Genomic DNA, 20022 nt, shown 5'->3' with positions numbered 1-20022 from the left:
AACCAGCGTTGCTTAACTTTTTATCATTCGCGATATTTTTTTTTTTTTTTATTAAAGAGAACTAGCAACAAGCCCTGAATCTATGTACATTTTTGTATAAATCTTCATTTCTGGAGATGACTGAATCGAGATACAACAGTTCTCAATTCTCGAGTCTTGGACCCTGCGAGAGTGCAATGCGCCACTGGCGTTGATTAGAACAACTTTCAGCGTAAAATTTGCATCGCACGACCACATAATTCCAAAATTAGCATGGATATCAACGGTTCGCGACGGTCGTAAGGACGAACCGTGTCGGCCAGAGGAGGTGGAAATGGTAATAATATACCCAATTCCAATCGATAAGTCGTGTTAAAAAGTTTGCGTTTAACGTTCAACTCCATTGCGAACGCCAACGGTTCACCACGTACGCCTACGCATACTCTCGACGACCAACGCACAATTCCTCTTGGAACACCTCTCTCGATGAAGGCTTCATATATCCTCGTAGTAACAGTGGTCCTTTGCGGGCTGTGCTATGTACCCTGCAGCGTTGCGGTGCCAGCTTTGTCAGGTACTTTCTCATCACCTCAAAGAGCCCTATCTGTCTGGAAAAGAAATTGAAAATTACTGGTGGATTCCTGTTTGCTACTAAACAATAATCCATCGGAAAACTTCCGTTAAAGGAATGACTCTGATATAAAGGCTGGCTTCTCTCTTAAATAATCAGCTATAAAGTATATATGCATATTTCTTAAGTTGATTTGTTGGACATTTGTCTGAAGACGTTTCCTGGTCGTCTGTAGACCACTAGATGGTGCTTGCACTCAATAGTCGTGTGAGGATTTCCTGTATGCACTAACAGAGGGCAATTAATAGCCAATAATAGTCTGTCCCTCGCCTAGATTGTAATTAGAATCCAATTACAAGTTTGAACGAAATTCACACTGACCTAGGAAGGTATATGATCGACAATTTTTAAGTGTAACCAACTGTTTTCAGGGAGACAGGCGGGAGATACTAGTAGCAACACCTACCAAACGAATTCGACGAACATAATCGATGGTACAGCGAACAAATTCACCAACTTTAATACAAGGGTCGCCGATGTGGTCTCGCAAATCGTACGGTGTATATTTTCCACCATAGGAAATACGCTACGTTGGTTCATTTCAACGATCGAATCAACGATCAATTCAACCTTAGGAATAGGAGGAAGCTTCGAGAGACAACGAAGATTGCTACTAACAGCGGTGACGCATCCCATACAAACTCTGCAACAATCGTTCAGCTCTGCTCAAGATTACGTTATCCAGGAAGCGCAAGCAGTTGTATTTGAACTAATTCAGTGGTTCCTACACTTTATGTCCACTCGAGGGCTCCCTTGGCTGCACACCACGCTCGATGAATTACAAAAAACGCAGGCTTTACCAACCTCCTTTAACCAGTTGATCGACGGCTTCGACACCATTTATGATCTACTCGTGCTCTTCGGCTTCATCCATCCGGCCAGTTAAACAAAGAATTGCGAATGACCAATAATAAACGAACAACCGTTTATAAAACATTCTTTCGTCGATGGAAAGTACAATCCGAATCGTCCTGGTTTGACATCGTACGCTGGCATACGGCAGTAGACTAAAAAGTAAATAAATTATCATGGAAAAATTGATTTATCCGAATAACTGTTCGATCGAATAAATTTAATGCGATGTCCAGTGTACCTTTTGTAATGTGTTTATTTCATTTGTCAAATGTACTGCAACAGAATTAGAATATACCATGTTATCGCTCCTACTTATTGCCTTTGAAATGTATTTTTTAAAGGAAACCTGCAACTGGGTCGAATGCGTTGTAAGTTTATCTTAAGTTATCTTTGAGCGAGTAGTTTGTTGTCAAATATTTAAAGAGACGTACCCACAAAGGCGTTTGAAGATAAACAGGAGAAATCGGCCAGGTTTCCGTGTCGTCTCGCTTGCAAATATGCGGGCGCGAGATTTACTTTACAATCGTGTCGTTTGCATAACCGATGTGGGTCACGCGCAACCCTTGTCTCGTGAACCTCGGTTTCTTGCGCTTTCGCTTTTCCCGTTGAAATGCGAACATGCAGCTGAAAGGGTAATTTCACGCGTAATACCTTTTGGTGCAAAATTGTGACTTTTCCTGAAAAGGGGAAATATTTTAAGAGATATCCTAAGGTGTCTCGAAGAATTGCACGTCTCGAGATATATTCATGCAACGTCGAAGGCGTATGACATGTTCAAGTTCCAGAAAAAATGGTGAAGTAGCTTTAGAATGTGACCGATTTCACGTGCAATGACCCGGAACGGATGAGTGTGAGAACACTGTACGCTTTTACGCGTCAAGGATTTGCCGGTCGATCGCTTATCGCACGACCTTCGACAGCAGCTTGGACTCTGACTCGTCATCCAGTAATTAGTAATTACCAGTCGTTGATTTAAAAAAAAAAGAAAAAGAATGGTATCGAATGAGACCAAGGCGTTCCCTTTTTCGTTTATCGATTCTCAACAATCCCTCTATCGTTCCTATTAATAAACAGCTTCACTTGTTAAATAGATGCAGGATTACCAAGTAATCATGCTTTGACACCAATTTAAACGGGGATCATCTATATGCTTGATTCAGGAATCTTCTCGTGCCTCTACCATGGTATGGAACAACCTAAAAGTGATTCATCCGAGTAGTTACTAACTACTAGTTAAGATAATACCGTTACATATTTTGAATTATGGACTTATTAAAAATGCGCATGGAAAATTACGATTATGTAAACCGAAGGACGCTTCGTATCGACCACATCGACGTCATCGCGTTCCTGTTGCGTGTAACCGTGAAGCATCACCGCGACCGTTTTCCCCTCGCTCATCGTTTGCATAAATCTGTCGAGAGGAACCGCATCGATCGGTATAAAAATGGCCCGTAGAGGCACACCGAAAAACTTATTCATAGGTTTACTAGAGTGGCATTCTCAATAAAAATACCGACGTCAAAGACAGGACATCAAACTCGCGAGTTGCTTAACACTTTATCTTCTGACCTAGTTAAATACAAATCAGTGGCAACGACTGAGGACATATCGCGCAGCCCTGGCTCTCGTACGAGGATAATCCTCTTATCTTAACGTTACATCTTGTATGCTTATCAGAGTAAGCAAGAAAAATGTTGGTTTCTTTGAGAGTGAACGGTCCGAATGAGTCCCAAAATGGTCCACATACTGTTTTGTAGGCTTGCCTAGAAGATTCATCGATAGTTTTCTTAGAGGAAACGATCGGCCAGGAAGGCGATGGATCAAATCTGTCTGTAAACATTAGACAATCGTCTGCATATACGGGCTGCTTAACGCGTAACGCGTAACCAACGGAAATAGTCGACGAGGCGAGATAAGCATCGATACATCGCGAAAAGCCCCGCGTGTTTCGTATCGCGCGTCATGCGTCCCGCCTGGCTCACGCGTCACAGTTTTGCGAGCACCGGCCAAGCCTTCGTCGACGAGCGTCCCGACGACGCGACAATGCGTACGTTCCGCTGCTTTCATCGTTCTGCGCTCTTTCCCCTTCGATAATGCTCCAATTACTCTCGCTCTTAGTGGTCCATCCTGAAATACGTGAAAGTAAATACTCGCGACTATCCAGGACCATCTCGAATAAGACAAGGATTATACTAGACGTTAGAAAAGATCGTGTGTATCGTCGATTTGTTACCTTCAAGGTCGGGTGAAGGTGATGCTATGGGTTCAAGGTCGTAGCAACCTCGAATTCGTCTCGACGTCTGCGATATACAAGGGATGCAGACTTGTACTGGAGACTACGAAGACTGACAAAATTTGATTATCCATACATTCAGAGATACTCTCCAAATTTATTTCTATGAGTACATACATAGATGCGTTCCCTCGCAGAGTTCTATGGTCCCATATATGTGCATAATTTCGCAACACGTGGCGCGTTCTATAGCTACTACATACATATAATTTGGCACATGCATAACAAACTCGAGTGACCTCTCCGTTGGGTGAACGCTTTGTTTACATTATTTTGAGGATCACTTCGCAAGCGTTGTCGAAAAATCAAGCGAGTGCAAACATCCCCCAGTCCATTGAAAGAGATTAGTGATTCTGTTCTAGGCCAATAACAATCTCTCGAACAAGTATCTCGTGTCGAACGAGTCGCTACGTAAGAGATTGGACGTTTCGCTGGAATAGGGGCGCAACTTGCACAGGATTGACGCGATTCTCGGTTTACGCGACATCCGTTCGCTCGCGGACGCGTTACACCATACCGTGATTATTCGTGGACCATCGTTATGCGCGCGGGCGCGGGCTTGTTCGCTCCCATTCGTTTTTTTACGAGGATGCAGGTGAACGAGGTAGAGTTCTATGTACATTACGCGACGCCTCAGTTGCTTGCGAATTCGCAACTCGCTCGTACACCTTTTGTCGTGCCATCGCGTGTCTGCCTATTTTAACAAGAAATAAAAGTTCTCGTACATTACTCGTTCGATACCAATTACGATCTGAATATTTAATATAAAATTACATATTTAATATACAATACACAGTCAAAACGTCATGAATAAGTTGTAACCCAAGGTTTCCATTAGTGATCCATCGAATCATCTCTGATTGGTCGTTGTAATTAACGTGGCAGACTTCTTTGATCTAGAGAACCGATCGAAGGAACGATCCTTTGTGCCTTCTCCGAAGTCTTCTTCTTAACCTCTCAGGAATGGCGCGTTTATTTTGACCGTCGTTCGAGGAGAGCGAGAGAGCGAGGCGAAGACCTATCGATTGAAAAGAGACAGCAGCGTAAAGTTCGAGAGATTCAGTGAAACGACTGGTAGCGACTTAACCTCTTAGCGATTTTTAAAAGCCTTCGAATGGCAGTTCAATTCTGTCGATTTCGCGACGTTAGGTGCAGCGTCGTTACGTAATCGCTAGTGTAACAGGACGAACGACGACAGTTTGCAAAAATCCTTGGCACAGTCTCGTCGCTCGACGGCCACGCGGACGGGAAGCGATAATCGACCATGTTGATAATCGCGTGTCTCGCCGTTGCGATCTCGATTTGCGATTTCGTCGCGCCGACCGGTGAGGACAATCGGTAAACGATACGACGAGACGCAGATCGATCGATCGTTTATTCTCGTTCCAGGATTGCGAGAAACGTGCTCGGACGCTGTTTGGGAAAAGATTGGAGGCGTCAGGCCGGAATCTGTGGGCTCTCATTCGCTTTTATTTAGCTCCGTGAATTCCAATGGGATCACAAAACCTTGCTTCGACAAGTGAGTAATCTGGGTTAAGCTTTACTTTGGCGGACCTAAAATTTTTAAGTTTTTTTTTACATAAACCTGTAGATTGTGGCGAGTGGAATCCGAAAATGCTGTTTTCAGGCGAGGAATCCACTGGTTCAGAAGTTATGAGCAGTTAAAAGTGAACCTTTTTACCGTATTTGTCAGACAATTCAAAAGTTGAATTTCATACTCTAGGGCGGCACACCCTCCCCGAGAAAATAGGCCTAAACCAACTCTGTTAATTCGAAACATGGCAATTTTCAAAAATAGGTATAACAATATAAAAGTAGTATACAATGTAGTCCGCTACCACCGAGAACCTGTTTTACCGACAGGGTATGGCTACAAGACAATGGCGTTGAAAGTGTCAGTCAAATACGGTAAAATGCCACTTTTAACTGCTCATAACTTGTGAACTAGTGGATTTCTCGCCTTAAAACTAGCATTTCCGGATTTTTCTCGACAAAATCTACAGGATTACGTAAAAGAAATTTAAAAATTTTAGGTCCGCCAAAGTAAAGTGCAACCGTAATTTGGATAACTGAAAAGAATACCTGAAGTTTGAATAGATTTCAAATTTAATGAACAGTAGTAAATCGCCAACTTCAATGGTCTCCTTTCTTATCAGCGCCTGTTTATTGTCACTAGAAATTTAAACACGATGGAACCACCATGTTCCTTTATTGTTACCGTTTTTCTTTATTCAATTTCAGATGTGAGAGGGTAAATTGTACCGCGTTCGTAGTAGATTTCGCCAGAAGCGCCTGTTACAGCGTCGAAACGGAAGACGACGAACTGATACCGGAAGCCAACTCAACCTTCTATCATCGTGTCTGCGTAAAAGGTAACGACGACGGCGCCAAGTATAAATTCGATTCACAACACTAACATAACCTCAAATTTCGATCAGTTCCCGTGAGCTGTAAACAAAGGAGACTTTGGCAAGTGGAGAGAAACGCTGGAGCAGTGTTCATCGACTCAGGCGCGTTTCATTTGCCCCGATCTATGACCAGGAACCAATGCTACGAAAAATGCATAGAGATAGGTAGGCATAACCTGGTTCACCGATCGACACGTCACAGAACTAATTGCGGAAATACGTTATTTTCGTGATATACATGTAGAGATACATAACGAGAATGCTAGGTTTATGATCAAATACGACCAGTTTTGTCGTGTCGGTGCCGGTACATGTCGTATAATCTGAATCGACCTTTAATGTTGACAAATGATCCCCAGGAAGAAGCTGCAAATCAGCGCAGTTTCGAACAACGAAACCGCTCTCGACCGACGACGCAATCGGCCGATGCACCCTGTCGTTGCTCGAGCGAGGAACCAGACCTCAGGCCTACAGGGCTTCCATGTATAGGGACGAGTACCTTCGTGACCAGTGTCGGAACGTGTGTGAGTATAAGAAATTTCAATTTGTCCAGGCTCGCTAAAATCGTCTATGAAAATGGCTATTGGTATTTCGTTCCGTTTCAATTTCTTTTTCAGCGAAACGCGAGTACTGCTCTTACGCGGAAATTCGAAACGCGACGTTACCGTTCTCGGACGTCGCTCTGAGCAAGCTGAACGAGAAGCAGGTAAGAACGAATCTCGTCTCTATTCGCAAGAGCGGCCACGCAGCAACATCGATCCGTGTCGGTTGAATTCAGTGCGAGAGAAGATGCGACCTGAGCGTGGACGGTTTCGTCTGCCGTGGATATACCCTGGACAATTCCTCCGGCGAGTCGGTATGCCTGTTGCACTCCGAAGACACGATCGGGCTGGGTGTTAGCTCGCTAATCACCGTTGCAAATGCCGTTTACAGAGAGCGAGAACCGTGTTTGGATCGTGAGTATTGTACCGCAATTAATAAGAGCCATCGTAATAGCAATACCTCTGTTGGCCGCAAAATTGATCGATAAAGTACTCTGTATTACCAGTAAAGCCATCTGCTTTACCAACAGAGAAACGCATTGTTGTAGAATCCTTGCACATAAAGAAAAATCCATGTTCCAGTGAGGGTGCAATGTAACGATACGATAATGACGGTAGAGCTGAGGACAAGCGACGCATTCTTTGGTCGAATTTACACAAACGGCTACGCAGAGACTTGCGGTGTTCAGGGGCACGGCTTGAATAGAACGATACTGACATTACCGCTGCCCCGTGCCGACCAGCTACGCGAGATCATGCCACAATGCGGCCTAAATCCGGCTTTTTCCATTGACGATCAAAATCGGTAAAAAGCTTAACGTAGACTAAAGAAATTAAGGATAAAAATCGACGATATTGATGTTGTAGAACACGGCCGCTCGTTTGGACGACTGTCGTGGTGCAGTTCAACCCCATCGTTCAACGACTGGGCGATCAGGCGGTCAGAGTTGGGTGCTCGTTGAACGATCACGAACCACCAGAACCGAGGAACATCACCGTTCATTCGAGTTTCAGCTTTCTTGATCCAAAGTAGGAACACATATACTAGGGAGCTAAAGAGAATGCACATGAATGGAATTCATTGAATTCCTCTTACACACTGAATACCACTCACAGCCATTCTTCGTAGCTCCTCACAATACTCCCCATTTCTGTTTCTTTCTATCTCGATTCCACGCGACTTGTTCGCTCGGCTTCTATGTGTTCAGCGCAGGAGTGCCACCGATATCCTCGACCATCGTGAACGCATCCTCGCAAGCTCCAAAGGTTACCATGAGAATCTTGGATGAAAACTCAAAGGATGCAGTCGTCACCCACGTGGGACAGAAACTCACCGTGAAGATTCAACTGAATCCACCCAATGGTAATCTCAATAACGAGTTATCATCGCGACGATATCAACAGCAATCCACTCTTCTTGTATCTTTTACTTGAAGGTCCTTACGACATCGTCGCGGGACACTTAGTCGCGAGCAGCGCTTCCGGTGATGCCTCCTTGCTGCTTTTGAACGAGTTCGGTTGTCCCGGGGATTTAGCAACCTTCCCTCCCTTGTCGAAGGATCCACACGATGGTCGATCTTTGATCACGACGTTCAATGCCTTCAAGTTCCCTGGAAGTCAGCTGGTTCGATTCAACGTGGTCGTTCGATTTTGCTTGGACGAATGCATGCCAGTAAGTCGACAAGTGGCTTCTCTTACGTCAATCTGAGTTGACCGCTAACTTTGCATGTTATAGACAACATGCGTAACTGGTCAAGTCTCCTACGGAAGAAGAAAACGTGAAAGTGGGTTACCCGACGCTTCACCTTACGACGCCAAAGTGACGGAAGTGTCTCGGGAAATCACCGAAGAACTTCCATTGCAACTCTCCATAATCGTTCATAGTCCTGTCGCATCCTCGGCGGATCGTTTATCGTCGAGGGAAAACGGATCTCCTGATACAGTGTTCATCACTAGTGGAAGTAAGTATCATAGAGAAAACTCCTTCTCTCCGCTGTATTGTGCGCTTCCTAGTTCTCTGTACCCTTATGCCCGCCTCTACATGTTGACCCTCGCGGACACGTGCATGCGTTCAATCACGATTCGCCTCCTGTGTTCCCAGACTCCTCCATAGACGGGCTTTTTTGCGTCGATGCCAGTCTCGCTCTAAGTCTACTGATATTCTGGCTGATCGTTCAAATTGTACTAATCGTCGGCTGCCTGTTAGCGGTCGCCCAGTACAGAAGAACTGCCATACGAGCGGAAGAGGACAGAGCCAGCGTTCTAGCCAGGCATCTCTACGGCGTTCACGGAGGCAACTTCGAAGTTGTGCGAAGAGTCAGATGGGCCGACAATGGTTCCTCCTCGTCCCTTGGTTAACCTGCTGTCATCCGAGGACCAGTATCTTGCCTTTGTAATCACAGCCTTGTCTCTAGTCGACAATCTTTGGTTGCGACTAAAAGCTACAGGCGTAACAATGTAATATACGATGTATTTACATGACATGCAGTAACAATGGCTATCCCCAATCTGCCGTACGTTGTGATTCCATCAGACCGACTGACCTGTTCGGTACATCTTATAGAGAAAGTACACTTGGTCGCGAGAATGAATACTAGCGCTTCTATACCGCCATCTCTACAATAGTTTATATATTTGTTTCGACTTTGAATTTTCAATATGAAAGAGATTTACAAAACTAAGTTGATGTTTAGACTAGATTTATAAAAATAAATCACTTATAAAGATTATTGTTATCTACATGTTTATTTTGTTCGCAACGGCACGGTGAAGGAATATACAACCAGACTCTAGTCTGACCAGCCAACGAAGGATTATCCTCTAGCGGGTGTAGATGTGCAGGGTCCGTAATAGCTGTGCGTGACGTCTGGAAGCACAAAACCAATTCGTGAGATACGATGGTCAAAGCATATAGAGGAAACACCAAAAGTGCTAAGTGTCAAACTTGAATAAATGTATAGTCATCTACGCACCTTTGCCGCAGAAGGCCGCGCAACTCATCAGTCCAGGATTATCGTACGTCACACGGTCCGTTCCGCAAACCGGATTATATTCTGGCGTCGTCTGTAAAAATCATGAATTCTTTTCGTGATGATGAGCCACATGAAACAAGTCATCCAAATAACTCATTTACTTATTATGAATCTTGCTTAATGGGGTAAGCAAACAAGTTATTTTGGTGACTTATTCTAAGTCCACGACAATTAATAAATTTGTGTCATCGTTCACTAGACTATCTTCCACACCACGAACTTTGAACTAGCGCGATAAACTTGACTATCGATACGTTAGGAATCCGTACGACCCAAGAAACCGGTATTACAGGCTGATCCACGTAAAGTGTGACAATTTATAATAAGAAAAGTAAATGTGTATTTCTTTTACTCCTATCGGTAGGTAAGATGAAACGGTAAAAAGGAAATTCGCACTCACAGGACACGTCCTGATGCATGCTTGAAGTTGAGGATCTGGGGTTGCCGTTGTCGTAGGTGCGCTCGTGGATGTTGTCGTAACCATGGGATCAGCAGCTGTGGAAGACCTCATGGTTGTGGAAGGTCGCGACACGGGACCGTCGAAAACAAAACTATTGTCCGTCTGTGGAAACGCTATTGTGCTTCCGCTTAACACAACTGCAATTGAAAGAACAGAGTCAGTAACGATATCAGAGTTAAAAATTAATTTATTTATGAACGCTGATTTAAATAATACTCTCATCGCAAAGCGCGACACTCACCCAACGCTAGATAAAGTGCCCACATTTTTATTAAATCTCTCTGAGTTTAATCCGCTGAGAAACTGAGACTTCAATGGGCGGAAAGGGTGATTCGCGTTTGCTTATATAGACGAGATACGTCTGACCAGTCACGGGGGAATCCACATAAAGGAATGTTGAACAGGTTTATTATCCGCTTCTCGAGTCCACTTTTGTATTTACTTTGGCCACTCGCGAATACGAGTCACACGCCAATACGTGTGCGTATGTAGAAAACTTCTGAACACGCGCATTTGTGTAGCGCGTGTAAAATGGAAATCCCGCTTTGGTCGAGTGTGCAGGATCAAGGTCGTCGCAGATAGACTTGCATCTTACTATCAAAGATGGCAAAATAATTATCTAGATGAAACTTTCTCATAACTAATAAAAGACAAACAGTAACAGGGAAAGCTCAAGTGTGGAATGAAGTAAAAAACGCTTGGAATACTCCGAATTTGTATTTTTTATTAAGGTGAGGATACATTTTAGAAATATTAATAACAAAGATTTTGGACAATTATTTATATCTAATATATAACAAAATATTGGTGCAAGAACCAGTCGTTAAAGTGTATAGACATGTAGAGGATGACTAATTGTTAAAAAGATTAAAGAGTAAACACTCGACAGTGAAAGTATATCAGAGATAAAATTTGATTAATGTACGAGAACACTAATTAGTTAATAATTAAATGATCCTATCGCTAAAAGTGATCTACTATTTTTTAGATACTAGTTTTCTAGCTTAAGATTCATCTTTTTTAAACGATTTAACTTTGTTAATACTATCCTGAATCTGTGATTGTGTTTTCATAAAAATCATAATTGTTTAATTCGAAATTTTATTATTATATATAAAAAAAAACGGATATTTGTTTTATGGAGAGGAAGGGGATGCCATTAATCGATATAGCGTAAGGGCGCCAAATATCCTTGAGCCAGCCCTGACCGAGACAAAGTGGCAATAATAAATACGTAATTTTGTTTTTTCTGATTAATGTAGTGTATTTGTATATTCTAGATTCTAGTACATCCTCTGTCTATTCTTGCACGATTAGTGGGCAATTCCGATACTAAAATTAGACACTATTATATTACAATTTCGCACAACATAGATTCTCTGTAATTGCGTTTATACAAATTTTTACTATATACATGTACAAGGACTGCAGAAATTACTTCTGTTTAACTTGTACGCTGAACCCTAAGATTTGCATTAATTACTCGTTGTTGCATGAAAATTTAAATTTCACAATTGTCGTAAAGTACCAAGCATCGAATACCGATACAAACCGTTAATGGCGTGGTTGAATCGTGTCAGAAGAAAAAATGCACATCGTATCTCGTGTACTTCCCTTTTGATCTCTAATATTCGTTCAAAAAGAATCACGATCGATTCTAGTAAATTTAAATTTGTTCAAACTTTCAGGAAAATTTCTTGGCTAGCTCTCGGATATTTCACACGATAACGTCCATCATTTGCATTCAACTCTTTCCACTCTTCGTGCTGTGGAGTTAACTAAGCAAATGCGACTGAAGTAGGGTACACTAAAAATGAAATGTTTGGATGTAACACCTATACATCCAATTTTCATTGTCATCGTAGAAAACGTGATCTTTTAAATCTGTTACTCTCATACATTACGCGCCTCTTAATAATTAAACATAGATTGGCAGTTAAAAGGAATGGTAATGTAATACAATATCTAGTACTATCATTAGAAATCTTCACGCGACAATTTGCTGCAGTTCTTACATTACGGCTACAAGATTGTATGGGTATCCGAACTTGTAAATGGACTTCAAACATTAATTATCCTTAATAATGATTTCGTCGTGTCAACTCTACTCATTACGCGAACGAAATAATTGTTCGCAAAAGTCCTATCGTTCAAGACCGCTGAAAACCTCAACTATGTTCGAAGCTCCTTCAAAGTACCCTTATTTACCAACAAAATACTTTTTGTATATCCTTGTGAAGTGACTGTAAGCCTATGGGGTTATTTACGATTGCTGTGGTTGGCAAGCCGCATAAAGCGGTCCAGCCTTCTTCTTCGCCAAATCTGTAGCTTTCTTTGCAGCATCCTTCACTTTCTCTGCCTTACCTTGGAAGGATTGTTGGAAATCCTCTGCCAGAGTGGATCTTATACCTTCGTCATGCTAAAACAACAAAAACACTCAAACTTCTATACAACACTTTTCCAAAAACATCTGCACTTACACGATGAGCGAACCCCATTTGTGCTAGCGTCGGATTCATATATTGCGCCGTATGTGGAAACATATGTGCCAGAACATAATTGAAGCCATTGTACATCAAATTGCAATTCTTCTTAAATCTATCGATTCCAATTGCTTGAATAGCTTTACTAAAGCCAAACACGCTGCTGTCTATCCACGCTAATCTCTGTGCTACTGTCCAATTAGGATTATCGTCGCTAATCTTGTAGACAACTTTCTCCACAACACTCTGCAAAAAAAGAGAAACACATAAGTACCAATGCTTTTAACAAATACACATATAAGGAACATATTATAAAGTAATCTTACCATAATTTTAGTATAACCTAAATTTCTTGTATATGTTGTCAAAGTCTTGGCTTTGGGATCTACAATGCTTTCTTCAACAATCTTAACAGTATTTTTATTGACAAATCTCTCTGCCCCTTTAGGTATCCTATTTGTCTTTGTTAATAATCGCGTGGTATATAGGACTCCATTTTTAACTTCCCTCTTTATAGTGTCCTCAGAAAGAACATGGCCACTAAAAAAAATTTGGTAGTTTATTAACTGGTACGGATAGCAATTAAAAGTTAAATGTTCCTTATAATAAATAGATGAATAATGGATTAATCTATACTTGCCTGTTAGGATTTGGGTATCTTTGCCAGAATCCTTGCACAACTTGATTCCAATTGAATTGAAAAGTTGTGCAGTTTTCGTAACGTCTAACCATCCTTCTGACTTACACGATTCGTCCTATTAAAGGAACAAAGTTATGATGCACGACGGACCAGCCCTGCTGAATATAAAAATGACCATATACAGAGACTACTCTGTCAATTTAACTCTCGCCCTTTGATCTGAAAGCAAACCAAACAGACATAAAGAGAATACTCTTATTGATAAAATCTTTATTCATGTTTTAAATGTACGATTAAACGAAAAGAAAAATTGATATTTCCGCAGAAATTAATTCGGAGAAATAAAAAATCGAGTACCAAAAATTTGCTCATATGTAGTCTATAAAAGAACGTTCGAACGAGTTGAGTAAAAATAAAAATAAAATTGTTTAACACATTTCTGAATGAGAAAAAATATAATTTTGATACCCGTTTATCAATTTAATTGTACCAATTCATCGCGGTGAAAAATTCCACACAGACACAACCTTTCGTTCGAGATATTCGAGAAATTACATAACCCTTTCTTCACGGCGACTACTGACCGCTTTTTAAAAGGGATTACCAAATCTCATTAGCCAAATTACTTCTATAAAGCTTAACAGTAATTCTGAAGATTACTAAATTCTGAACGTACAGAAAAACGAAAAAGATCTCTAAAAGAAAAATGACACTCCAAAATCTATCGCGCGATCACGTAAGAGTTACAAAGGGTACTCGTCGAACCTTCACAAGGAGATGTCTGAACTTTGGGACTTTTAGCAAACACGAGGACGCACGATTTCTTCTAAAAAAAAAAAAAACAATGATTGATAAATGCATGATATGCGAAAATTAAAAATTAACACAGTTCGAAAGCATGGCGCACTTCACATTTCGTACCTACAAAGGTGTCCATGTAACATGAATGCGTAAACATGTATAAATGATCTATATACACAAACGTGTCCTTTCTCTAATCGAGTTGCAAATTATCTAATTGGGTCACCGCAACCAACTGCTCGACCGTCGATATTATTAAAGCGGTTCTTTTTCCATTTAAATCGTATACATGACACGAATGAGTTTGCGAATGGCGACAAGACGACAAGCGCAGAGAATGTGTACAAAGGGTGCTCCCAGAAAGGTCACCGCTCATTGAGCCGCTCAGTGAGCGGGTTTAGTACCAGTGGCGTCATCGTTGGCAAAATGCCCAAGTTTGTAGTGGAAATAGTTTCTACTGATTCTGCTAGATGGTGCCACTAACTAAATGGTCGATAATTACTACTAACTAAAGATAAATATTTAAACAATATATTGTAGTGTTATACACCCAAGATCGTATTAATTATGCATTTATTGAAAAATAATTAAGAACAATTAAAAGATACCGGTTGCGCCATCTTACAGAACGGTGGGAATCTATTTCCGCTGTAAACTTGGGCGTTTTGCCACCGGTGGCACTGATTGTAGATTAAAAAAATACTTACGTGCTTACCTTCGCGAGGTAACGCTTTGAAAGATCAACCGCCGCCGGTTTCCTTTGTTATGAGTTATTAAACGTCAATCAGTTACTGCTTTCACTTTGTTTACAAACAACCACGAGTTGCGAAGCCGACTTCGTTGCTCGTTGCTCCATTTTACGTAATACCAGTCACATAAAAATGCCTGTGAAGACGAAAGAAATAAAAGGAATATTGATACCTATAGAAGAACAAGTAACAGAATTTTTACTATTTTCTAATTCGTGAATATTATCGTTTTTTTATCATAATATCGTTTTGATACATTTGACGTTTTAGGTAAATAAATTAAGAGAATTGATAAAAAACAATTCTCCTTGTACAAAGGATGTTGTATCAAAAAAATCGACTCTATTTGAACGATTGGAATGTTTGGGAGAGAAGTTTGAGGCTTTGTCAAAAGAAGATATTAATGATTATGAAGAAATGGAGTCAAGGATCGCCAATATAGTAGAAGAACTTTGCTCTCTGGAATATGTCAATGAGATGGTATATCCAAACAAAATATAAATTGATTGTATTTACAGATCTTCATTCACAAATATGTTACAGATTAAAAATGTTGACAAGCAACTCGCTGAACAGATCCTATCCAATGTGCTTGAGAAATTTAAATTAGCTCTTGAAGCTTTGGAGAAATTGGAGTGTTTGCCATTGAAGCAAAGACTAATGGATTGCATGGATTATATCTATGAAATGGGTCAAGCCAATGAAATTGAACACTATCAAAATATAAAGGTAAAGAAAGTAGAGACTTGAAATATTTTTTTTTTTTTTTTTGATTAAACGCTTTAAATGAATTTTACCATCTTCAGGAGTTGGGCACATCCATTTTAGAATTGCTTGGACCATTACAAATATATAGAAAAAGTTTAACGTCTCATGTGCTTGCAGAGAAGATAACATTGTATTCATGCCAGTTATGCACAGCCTTCAAACTGCTAGTGCAGTTGGTACAAGAGCAGCATCAACTTAATGCACACATTTATGTAATAAAACATTTTGATATCTACATTTAAAAAATACATACAAGTTTCTTCTAATCGGATGTTTACGCTTTTATTCGCGTAGAATTGTAAGAAATATGTCTGTGAAAGACTCTGTTTCTGCTTGAAGATGATAATAGAGGTACTGGATGTACCAGATCCGTTACCCGAGGATGAAATATCCGAGAAGGAGAATCATTTTGTTTATAGGTAAAGAATCTTGCAGCTCTTCAATTTCAACTTTCAGTTGATGTTTGAACTTCAATATTTAGTTCAAATTTGTTTGCATGTAGAATGGATTTGGTGCTGGACATTTTGTTGGACATGCCAAATAAATCCCAGGAGGAGCTAATACCGGAATGCGAACAGTTATGGTTGCGAATAGAAGACGTGTTCTCCTACGCGATGGCGATCGCGCAAGTGTGCAAACCTTGTAACTTTAAAGCGATCACCGGAACCTGCCAATCTATTATATCAGAATATGAAAACCTAAAGTACCAACTGACGACCGAATCCTCCGATTCGGCATTGAATAATTTGTTCATGAATAGTTTAAATGACGCCCTTTATCGATTAGAACGTAAGATTAACGTATCGGTACTGAATCTCGTTATGGAAGTGTTCAGTGATCCTTTCAATGCCTTGAGAAAACTTGTTACTATATGTGGCAATTCATTGACCGCCAAAAATCGATCCAAGAGCGATTTGTCTAACGCTATAGAAGAATTTGATCAGGTTATAGACAAGTCCATGCAAATTGGACTGTTCGCTGTTGCTTCTTGCAAGGATAGAAATCGTAAGTTAATCTCTATAATCATGAAAACTCATTATTAGGGATAATAAATGATTTCAGGAATCAATCAAATTCGAAATTGTCTGGCGAGTCTCGAATCCTTGGAGACAGAATTGATTACTGCCATCACTACTTTCTATTTACACCCAGAGAGCAAAGAAATGCGCGCGAATGTAAAACTCTTGACCGTGCAATGGCAACTGGAAGCGAATAAGTTGCAAGATGCTATAAATTTGATTATGGATTCAGCGGCCTACTGTGAGGTACTTCACGTGGTGCTTTATATGTTATTATTTTATATATAAACTTAATATGAGCATAACTAAGTATGTTTACTACTTAGGTAGTCTTAGACGATCTTCAAGAACGTATCTCGATAATGTCCAATTGCCTCGATAACAGAGAACCCGTCACCCAAACACAAGTACAAAGCGTTGTGCTCAGATCTTTGTCGTTGTCGCGACAAATTAGTACGACTATAAATGATATTGGCAGCGACATAATCGAAAAACAAACGATAATGATGGTTAGAGAACTTAAAGCTGGTAAGCGACCTTTAATCGCTTTTGTAAACGGAACACGAATTTTACTTACAATCGTTTTTTTTTCTTTCAAGCAATATGTGAAGCCGATGCTGCTTCAAAAAAACTCTTAACAGACAATGCTACGGAACCACAACAATTACGCGTGATTAAACGATGCGAACTGATTTTAAACGTGGTGAAAAGATTGCATCCCGCGTTAGTTGGCATTATGAATAATACGTCACTAATGAATACGAATTATGGAAAAAATGGGAAAGGTCAAGGAGATTCTATTCATGGTATTTAACTTTATAACAATGACTTCGCCATTGCGTACGTCTTTTTTATATGGCTTTTGCATTGTTAGACGTGAGCAGTCGATTAGCGTCTACGATTTACGGATCATGCTACGGTCATCACCAGAAACCTTTAACTTACATAAGGACACCGTATACAGGTGATTATACCCAGATGAATTATTCGAGTAATTTAGAATCGTTATAATCTATAATGCGTATCGTTACAGTGAACAATTACAAATCGCCCTTGTCCATACAAACGGCGAATAGTGTTTCCAGAACAGAACAGAATTTGTCGTGTTTGATACCGTACATTAAGAAAGGACGTGAAATGCGCACAGAGCGTTCAGTCATGTATAAAACTCCGCGTAAACCTGACCCTGTCGATCAGTCCTCGGTCGACATTAGATTAGAATCCAGAAACCTGACCAATATCAGGCAGCATCTTTTCAGTAGAGACAGCATCAGTTCTCAGGAAGATAGTTACTTGTCCGAAGAAAGTATGAATTTAACAGGTAACGTGTAGGACAAAGACAGAGTGTTAATTTAAAATCAGCCATCAATCGTTGATACAGTAAACTTTCAGATATTCTAGAGAAGTTCGTTACCTCCTGCACAACTTTAAATGCGAGTACGTCAAAATCTAAGCATGAAAAATCGCAAAGTAACACGCCTGATTCATCGAATAAAAAGTCTGTTACACACCTGACGGAACCATTGGTTCAATGCATGCAAACCCAGCCTGGAATAATAGCTCATAAAATGGATCAATGTTCATCGATTGGCGGCGGAGACGCTCCATCGATCGTGGAAGTGTCGAAGAATTATAATGATGGTCAAAGATTAGAACACAGTACTGAAGTAACGCAGAAACGATTGTTCGGAGATTAAGCGTTTATTTATGAATTTGCGATGAAACGTTAATCTATAGAAACGTTGAAGTTTCAGTGCTTCCGTTTACAAAGAAATGTGAAATTTAGTTATTTACATTTCAATTATTATAATAAATTGCCTTAAGATGTTTGCTAACAAATTAAATAATATATTTCTATAAATAAAACGAGGAATAGATTTTGTACAACTACCCAAGGTTCCCTCCTACTCTATGTCGAAGAATCGAATATTGTATCTCGCGCCTCTCGCGTATACACACACGCGATCTATCGCACTGAACAGAACTGAATCGAGATTTGTATTCACGTGATTCGTATTTGTATCAGTAAGGTTGACTGTTTGTGGGTTTGGCCTACTCGTAAGAGTTACAAAGAAGTTGTTTAATTAAAGAGAAAAATGGCAGCTTCGTTGTTACCGTTATTATTTTTTACCGTACTTTGGGGAGTAGTAGGAATCGTTTTACCCTTTTTCGTTCCAAAGGGAGTCAATCGAGGGTAAGTTGTTTCTTCCATTTCACCTGACTTGTGCAAATATTTTCGTCTTTCGATTGCTATTAGTGTTACAAAGATGAATTTTTGGCAAATTATTACAATTTTTATCGAATATTACCATTGTTTTACATACACGCATTTCTTTCTAGAATTCTTCAGGTTATTCTTATGCTGACAGCCTTTACGTGTTGGTTATTGTAAGTCAACGAAATTCAAACAAATTACATTAATATATTTGTAATTCATATATCCTACAATGTATTATTATTTTGTTATTTATTTTTGCAGTTGGTTATGTTGCTACATGTCACAAATGAATCCACTTATTGGACCAAAACTGAATAATGTTACAATTCTCATGATGGCTCGTGAATGGGTAAACTTTATACTTTGTCTTATTTTTTTAGTAACTACTGCAATTAGGAATAGCTTTGTAGAAATAATTACATTCTTTTTTACAAGTATATTTCTTACAGACCAACAGGGATCTCACATCAGAATGATCAGGATTGGAAGAATAATGTTTGTCATAAATATATCGAGTCATGTCTATAAAATTCAATTATAAATAAAACTATATGGTTGGAATGTGAATTAAACGTTTAGGTACACATATCCGTGTACATTGAAAATTTTATGGAAAAACAAACATTGTAAGAATATGAACATTCCGATAAAGTAAAATTTATTTTTATGACACTTGTACATTTTAGTTCTTTGTTGAACATTAATTTATTATTATCATATGAAAGGAATATGTATGCTATGTAATATGTATAATACAGGAATAATAAAACCAATTAATATTTAGTCTGAATACTATTGAATATTATTTGTGTATGCATGTTAATTTTGTCTATTTTTCCATACGTTGTACAATTTCACATGAAGGTTTATAGACTTTTATTCAATAAAAAAGAAAACAATCGATATTTATAAATCAATATAGAACTGAACACAGATGCATGTTTGTATGAGTGTGTAGTTTATTATTAATAACGCCATCGGTGGGAAAACGCCCAAGTTTGTAGTGAAAATAGTTCTCACGATTTTTATAAGATGGCGCAACTAACTAAATGTCAATAATTATTTAATATGTCAATAATTAAATGCTAAATTTGTCAACTGAATTAGTATATTGTAGCGTTATAAAGCATTGAATCGTGTC

At 39.7% G+C, this 20022-nt stretch overlaps 6 protein-coding genes and 1 long non-coding RNA gene across 14 annotated transcripts; 4 read left to right on the top strand and 3 right to left on the bottom strand.

Annotated features, from left to right (window-relative positions):
- Positions 1 to 327: 327 nt before the first annotated feature.
- On the top strand, positions 328 to 1776 carry LOC128875398 (uncharacterized). The gene is made up of 2 exons (XM_054120941.1): positions 328 to 553; positions 982 to 1776. Exons 1-2 carry the CDS (start codon positions 466 to 468, stop codon positions 1494 to 1496), a joined length of 603 nt encoding a protein of 200 aa, XP_053976916.1. The 5' UTR covers positions 328 to 465; the 3' UTR covers positions 1497 to 1776.
- LOC128875401 (uncharacterized) lies at positions 1704 to 4989 on the bottom strand. Of its 6 annotated transcripts, none has more exons than XR_008456813.1 (7): positions 4849 to 4989; positions 4536 to 4779; positions 3702 to 4455; positions 2762 to 3595; positions 2427 to 2661; positions 1897 to 2142; positions 1704 to 1817 (listed from the first exon to the last, which is right to left on the bottom strand). It is a non-coding gene; the product is annotated as an uncharacterized LOC128875401 (long non-coding RNA). The 6 variants fall into 6 exon arrangements; XR_008456811.1 differs by lacking the exon at positions 4849 to 4989 and having other exon boundaries at positions 2762 to 2879; positions 3216 to 3595; positions 4536 to 4677; XR_008456810.1 differs by lacking the exon at positions 4849 to 4989 and having other exon boundaries at positions 3702 to 3813; positions 3879 to 4455; positions 4536 to 4677.
- LOC128875392 (uncharacterized) lies at positions 4945 to 9438 on the top strand. Of its 2 annotated transcripts, none has more exons than XM_054120930.1 (13): positions 4945 to 5086; positions 5151 to 5280; positions 6003 to 6133; positions 6200 to 6334; positions 6529 to 6693; positions 6787 to 6875; positions 6948 to 7125; positions 7294 to 7516; positions 7579 to 7740; positions 7920 to 8074; positions 8148 to 8383; positions 8447 to 8672; positions 8918 to 9438. In XM_054120930.1, the coding sequence occupies exons 1-13, from the start codon at positions 5026 to 5028 to the stop codon at positions 9067 to 9069; spliced, it is 2043 nt and encodes a 680-aa protein (XP_053976905.1). In that variant the 5' UTR covers positions 4945 to 5025; the 3' UTR covers positions 9070 to 9438. The 2 variants fall into 2 exon arrangements, with proteins under 2 accessions (XP_053976905.1, XP_053976904.1); XM_054120929.1 differs by having other exon boundaries at positions 8813 to 9438.
- LOC128875399 (four-domain proteases inhibitor-like) lies at positions 9327 to 10612 on the bottom strand. The gene is made up of 4 exons (XM_054120942.1): positions 10445 to 10612; positions 10144 to 10340; positions 9684 to 9774; positions 9327 to 9577 (listed from the first exon to the last, which is right to left on the bottom strand). The coding sequence occupies exons 1-4, from the start codon at positions 10467 to 10469 to the stop codon at positions 9525 to 9527; spliced, it is 366 nt and encodes a 121-aa protein (XP_053976917.1). The 5' UTR covers positions 10470 to 10612; the 3' UTR covers positions 9327 to 9524.
- A 231-nt stretch (positions 10613 to 10843) lies between these two features.
- Positions 10844 to 18539, top strand: LOC128875390 (serendipity locus protein alpha). 2 transcript variants are annotated; one of them, XM_054120926.1, is made up of 12 exons: positions 10844 to 10934; positions 15147 to 15356; positions 15420 to 15605; positions 15683 to 15856; positions 15939 to 16063; positions 16147 to 16649; positions 16707 to 16909; positions 16990 to 17191; positions 17263 to 17469; positions 17538 to 17627; positions 17697 to 17984; positions 18056 to 18539. In XM_054120926.1, exons 2-12 carry the CDS (start codon positions 15294 to 15296, stop codon positions 18358 to 18360), a joined length of 2346 nt encoding a protein of 781 aa, XP_053976901.1. In that variant the 5' UTR covers positions 10844 to 10934; positions 15147 to 15293; the 3' UTR covers positions 18361 to 18539. The 2 variants fall into 2 exon arrangements, with proteins under 2 accessions (XP_053976901.1, XP_053976900.1); XM_054120925.1 differs by lacking the exon at positions 10844 to 10934 and adding an exon at positions 14818 to 15062.
- Positions 10908 to 14484, bottom strand: LOC128875396 (protein preli-like). Its single transcript, XM_054120939.1, has 5 exons — positions 14248 to 14484; positions 13327 to 13545; positions 13013 to 13226; positions 12684 to 12932; positions 10908 to 12622 (listed from the first exon to the last, which is right to left on the bottom strand). Exons 2-5 carry the CDS (start codon positions 13416 to 13418, stop codon positions 12467 to 12469), a joined length of 711 nt encoding a protein of 236 aa, XP_053976914.1. The 5' UTR covers positions 13419 to 13545; positions 14248 to 14484; the 3' UTR covers positions 10908 to 12466.
- Positions 18540 to 18656: 117 nt separating the features above from the next.
- LOC128875400 (V-type proton ATPase subunit e 2-like) lies at positions 18657 to 19673 on the top strand. The gene is made up of 4 exons (XM_054120943.1): positions 18657 to 18857; positions 19004 to 19051; positions 19143 to 19230; positions 19331 to 19673. The coding sequence occupies exons 1-4, from the start codon at positions 18760 to 18762 to the stop codon at positions 19355 to 19357; spliced, it is 261 nt and encodes an 86-aa protein (XP_053976918.1). The 5' UTR covers positions 18657 to 18759; the 3' UTR covers positions 19358 to 19673.
- The last annotated feature ends 349 nt before the right edge of the window (positions 19674 to 20022 follow it).

Source organism: Hylaeus volcanicus, chromosome 4 (assembly GCF_026283585.1).
Source record: "Hylaeus volcanicus isolate JK05 chromosome 4, UHH_iyHylVolc1.0_haploid, whole genome shotgun sequence".
Classification (NCBI taxonomy): domain Eukaryota; kingdom Metazoa; phylum Arthropoda; class Insecta; order Hymenoptera; family Colletidae; genus Hylaeus; species Hylaeus volcanicus.
The sequence above is the reverse complement of the archived record's forward strand: the minus strand, read 5'-3'. Positions and strand labels throughout refer to the sequence as shown.